Source organism: Triticum aestivum, chromosome 1B, assembly GCF_018294505.1.
Source record: "Triticum aestivum cultivar Chinese Spring chromosome 1B, IWGSC CS RefSeq v2.1, whole genome shotgun sequence".
Lineage (NCBI taxonomy): Eukaryota > Viridiplantae > Streptophyta > Magnoliopsida > Poales > Poaceae > Triticum > Triticum aestivum.
In genome coordinates this window covers 417,490,120-417,495,780 of record NC_057795.1, presented here as the reverse complement: position 1 = coordinate 417,495,780, position 5,661 = coordinate 417,490,120, and the positions used below count along the sequence as shown (strand labels likewise).

Genomic DNA, 5,661 nt, shown 5'->3' with positions numbered 1-5,661 from the left:
CAGCCCGCACCATGCGCTCCCCTCCACCCCGCACAAGCGCCCCGTCTCCATGAACTCCTCCTCCTCGGCCACCCCCACCAGGCCCTCGCCGCTGCCGTCGCCCTTCACCCCGCCGCGCCGCCGCAAGCTCGCCGCCTCCTCCGCGCCGCCCGCCCCGGCCGCGGCTGCCGCGGCCGCGGCCGCCGCGAGGCATCTGCTGCGCTGCCTCCACCTCCGCCTCCGGATCCTGCTGCTCCTCTCCCTCCCGACCCTCTACTTCCTCTCCCCGTCGCCCGCCATCCTCCCGCGCTCCCTCCTCGCGGACTTCCTCTCGGCCGCGGCCTTCTCCTGCGCGCTGCTCCTGCTCCTCTGCCTCTCCCTCCCCCGCCTCCCGTTCCCGCTCCCCTTCCACCTCCCGCTCCGCCGGCCTCGCCGATCCCCGATCCTCTGGTCCATCGGCTCATCTCCGTCCGCGTCCGCGTCTGCCCCCACCACCGGCCATTTCGTCCAGGTGTACAGCAACGGCGATGTCTACGAGGGCCAGTTCAACCGTGGGCGGTGCACCGGCAGCGGCGTCTACTACTACTACATGAGCGGCAGGTACGAGGGGGACTGGATCGACGGCAAGTACGACGGCTACGGGGTCGAGACCTGGGCCAGGGGGAGCCGCTACAGAGGCCAGTACCGGCAGGGGCTCAGGCACGGCCACGGCGTGTACAGGTTCTACACCGGTGATGTCTACTCCGGGGAATGGTCCAACGGGCAGAGCCATGGATACGGTGTGCACACCTGCGAGGATGGCAGCCGGTACATCGGGGAGTTCAAGAGAGGTGTCAAACACGGGCTAGGCCACTACCATTTCAGGTTTGAATTGCATTGTATTTGTGCATAGTTGTGAAATCGAGTTAAACTGTGCAGCTATTTACATGCTAGCCATGATCCTTTTTTATGTAGACATAGCCGGTGCATAATATAGTGTGTTAATGTTGAAGATCTGGCCAAACGTGAGATTGTGTTAGCTATGACATATGATGAATAAGGAAATTGTAGAGCTTGCGTGGATATTTTCCGTCTTCCATGTTTTGCCTCATTGGTTGCTAAACATTATCACAGTTACTGTGGGGTTTGTGTATCCGACCTAAACAAGACTCATGTGTAATTGGCCATATCATGGTATAACCTAGGGATTGTAGTGAAGTTGATAACTGCACAAGTATTTTATATATCAAGTAAACTGTAGAAGTTCTTTTCACCCAAGTAGATGATACATTAGTTGCCGGTAGCATTGTTCTTTTGTTGCTTTATGTTGAGTAAGATGCTTCTTTCAATCAAAGTAAAGGACTTGTTGTTTTCTAGGGAGAGATGATATGGCTCGCTTGGCTGATTCCCTTCACCATAGATCTGATGTAGAATTCTCCTTTTCTGTTTGTAGTGGAATCTGGAAAAAGTGTAATTATCACCAGGGTAGTGCCCCAACCAACAACTCCCCTTGTTACCTCTGTCTCGCCGAACAAGAATACAAGCTACTCTTTACGCTACCTTGCCCCATACCATTAGCCATTAGGTAGGAGAGCTATTGGTCAGACATACTCCCTCCTTCCCAAAATCTAGGGCGTATTAGTTGTTAGCACGAAAATTAGCGCAGAGTCAGTTACGTGAGCAAATCGCAGGAGGGAGCCATCCACGATTGGAGATAAAAAAGGAAGGCATGCATGATTTGGGTGCTAACCCCACAAGAGGATTGGCCGCATCTTTTTATTTCCAAAAAAGTAACGATCCTTGGCTAGGCTTTAACTGTGCGTCCTACATTATGGGATTGCAAATACGCCTAAGATTTTGGGAAGGAGGGAGTAGCTTACAATCAACCGGAGAGCTCTAAAAGAACTGCAGATAATGAGAATTGAGATGTAGTTATTTGGTAGAATAGAGTGACACTGCTATCACCTCATAAGCTACTCCCTCCGCCCATAATGTAAGACGTTTTTTGACACTAGTCTAGTGTCAAAAAACGTCTTACATTATGGGACAGAGGGAGTAGTTTTTTGGATGAATTTAATATCTGCCAAATTTAGAGGCAGACCTGTACGAGTATATTAGATGCATATATCATGTGTATATTTTCTTCTATATGGGTAATATTACTGGTTATGGTTGTGGTCTTTATGAGGAATGAGTTTGGGTATACAACTAATTTAGTAATATCCCAAGGTTTTGAACCTAGTTCTAGCAATGACCTGCCGTTCAGTTGTGTGCAGCGTGAAATCTATTTATTTGAATTCTTTAAATCTTGTTTGAAACTTTTCTTGTGTAAATTCTTGCTACTTAAGCTGTTATCGTTTATATCAACTTATTTATGTGGCTACAGTTAGTTAAAAGTTCATGGTACACAATTGGATGGTTACTATAATCCAATTTCTTAGTTTTAAGATTTCATAGTCAGATTTGACCAAAGCACCAAGTTAATTTGCTACAAGTTTTGTTCACACCGGTAGTTCATTTCTTATATGCGTAAATACATTAATTCACTGTAGTATTATATATTTGTCTCATCAGTCATGGGTTATATTGGTTGTCCCTGAAGGGACTGGTAGTGGGCTATACGAGTCATCAATGATTGCGCATGGTCTCCATGTATTTTGTCTATTTTGTTGTCATCTGTACTCGATACATCTGAAAAGACCATATAAATAACTATTCTCTTTCCAGTTATGTTTACCAGATAACTAGCTGGATAATATGTCCAACTTCTTCAAACTTCATGAGATAGCATATAAAGTTTTATGTGATGTCTGCCAATTATACCGTGCTGCATATTTCCAGTACAACCATCTTCTGTTTGAATCGCAATTGATCTTAAGCTTCCATTTTCCTTTTTTCTTCCATGTTTGTTCTTTTGAGTTCACTTTTAACTTGAGCCTGTTAAGATTGCAATATGGTATCATGATTCCTTTGTGCTAGTATAGCCGTGTTTGGCAGTAATAAATGATGCAGTATAAAATTGGTATTAATTGAGCTTTGAACTAACTCTTTTGTTACTGCTGTTAGGAATGGTGACACGTATGCTGGGGAGTACTTCGCTGATAGAATGCATGGTTTCGGAGTCTACAGCTTTGCCAATGGGCATAGATACGAGGGTGCATGGCATGAGGGCAGAAGGCAGGGCTTAGGCATGTATACATTCAGGAATGGAGAGACACAAGCAGGCCACTGGCAAAATGGAGTTCTTGACACCTTAAGCACCCAAAATATTGTCCCAGGGTCAGCAATTGCCGTGAACCATTCCAAGGTCCTCAATGCAGTGCAGGTAATGTGCCAGCAAACCATCGGTAGTTACCAGAAAGTCTTTACTCCATGATGTTTAATACTGTACAATTGTGGTCACTGATTTCTGATTATGTCACACCCCCAGGAGGCAAGAAGAGCTACAGAGAAGGCCTACGATGTTCCAAGAGTAGATGATAAGGTTAACAGGGCGGTTGCCGCAGCTAATAAAGCAGCCAATGCAGCTAGAGTGGCTGCCGTGAAGGCTGCACAAAAACGCATTCCAAATAATAACGATGATCTACCATTGTCAATAGTGTGAGGATTTAGCCAACATAAGGTTGGCACGAAGCTGCTTGGCGATGCCATCACAATACGAATCGTCTGGCAGAAGCTTTGATTCCTCAATAGGGGTGTTGTTGCTCTGCCACCGGTCCATGACGACACCTGAGCGACGCCCATTGCATCAGAGCTTCGGAAGCAGAGTTTTCTGCCATCCCTCCAATACATCCTTGCGGTGTCTTTTGCGATGCAGCAGAACTTCTGCGCTGAGAGCTTTCCGTTGTCGAAGGCAATGGATTGTGGTCAGGTAGCTTTCCGTCTGCTTTTCTTCAGTGTAATGTCCATCCTACGTTAGAGATGCGATGATGATGTACACCCTCGGTTGTCAGAGACAAATTTCTCCCCCGCTTTAAGCATGTATAGAAGTATAGAACCCTACGATTTTCGTGGTGCCGGCTGTTGAGGTTGGAGTTGCGCCCGCTGTTGTCTGTATCTCTGTAGCAGAAACGCATAAAGATATCATGCACGACCATGATTCATCAGCGCCTCCTGTTGTTTTGGTTGTTGATGTGTCACTGTAAAATGGAGTGTCATCACTATTGTCTATCAAATCCGGGAGCGAACTCGTTTTTTTTTCCAGAGTTTTCAAAGCGAATTCAAGGGAGAGGGGATAGCTAGCAGTTATACACCGTTACAATGTGTATTAACAGAAGTCATTCTTAAAAAGTACCATGAATTAATGGGAATATTCCTCTGAAATGAAGTACTACGACACAAGGACTCGTGCCATAGGAATTTCTCCGAAATGGTTAGCCTCAATTGAATCTTCTTTTTTTTTTTTTGCGGGTAATTGAATCTTCTTTGGACCGGAAGTCTGAGCACAAAGTGCCCATACAAAATATTTCTCAAGTCAAGAAACTAACATAGAAAAAGGAGAAATAACAATTTCTAAATCATCACTACGAACCATCCAATCTAAACATGAGTCAGACAAGAAAAAATATGATGAATTGTGGACTATTAATGTCAAAATAATACTCCCTCCTTAAAGAAATAGAAGAGTGTTTAGATCACTACTTTAGTAATCTAAATGATCTTGTATTTCTTTATGGAGGGAGTAACAATCATTTTCTTTTTGTGAAACAATAATAATCATCATCATTTCTAAGTTGACTAAGTTATAGCCACTCCCGAAAGATATTCATAAAATTACATTTCTATTTTATCAATATAAAATAAATAAAAGAGGCTTAGTCACTTCACGTGCATCTACCTCAGAACAACATCACACTTTTCAATCCTAGCCGTCGGTCGCTTGATCAACAATAGGAGTCGAGACTTGTGCAGGGAAATGCACCGGGCCGGGAGGAATATATCCCTCCCCTTGTAGAAAAGATGGAAGTCGACAACAACCACCTTCAACAACGACTCCACCCCACAAGGAAACGAGACCTGAATCAAGTTCGACCACCGATCCCTCTCGCCCTCCCTCCCCCTCCGTCGACGAGATGATGATGCTTGACAACTGCTCCGGTTGTCGCACGCTGCTGCAGCTGCCTCACGGGGTGCCCTACATCCGCTACTCCATTCGAGGCACCGTCACCAACGTTGTTGTGGCACCCGCATCTAGCCCCGTCGTTGACCCCGCCCGAGGCTTGCAAGCGCTGACACCGGCATGTGGGGCAGCACCAGCGTACACATCATGTCGACCCATTGTATCGCATGATCGGGTACAAAGAGTCGAAGATCAAGTACTATGTCTGCACCATCAAAAGACATTTGCCAAACTAGAGGCCAGAGGATGGTACTTATTTAAATTTCAAATCACATTCTAATGTAAGCTATTTTTGTTTTGGTTCAAGCTATCCCTATCACCTTTATATTAAGTTTGGTTAACAGATTATTCCGACTATGATAGTGCATGTTGCCACAACTTAAATTACAGACAAAGCATTTCTTTCTTACCGCTATTAGAATTTTCTTCTTTTCCTGTGCATCCACTATGCTTACTATCTCATCAATAAATCCACCATGAGGTTGTTAAAACTAAAATAATATCCCATAATAGTATATGATGTGTCACTTCTCCTATGTTGATTTGTCTCTTAATGAACTCTTTTGTCTCTTTTCTCTTCTAAT

The 5,661-nt window shown here is 45.0% G+C and overlaps 1 protein-coding gene across 1 annotated transcript; it reads left to right on the top strand.

Annotated features, from left to right (window-relative positions):
• Nucleotides 1–97: 97 nt before the first annotated feature.
• Nucleotides 98–4,158, top strand: LOC123128192 (radial spoke head 10 homolog B; the record flags this gene model as incomplete). Its single annotated transcript, XM_044548131.1, is given in 3 exon segments — nucleotides 98–843; nucleotides 3,025–3,283; nucleotides 3,389–4,158. Coding segments are annotated over 3 exon segments (1,179 nt in total), but the record flags the coding sequence as incomplete, so codon positions are not given.
• Nucleotides 4,159–5,661: the final 1,503 nt, after the last annotated feature.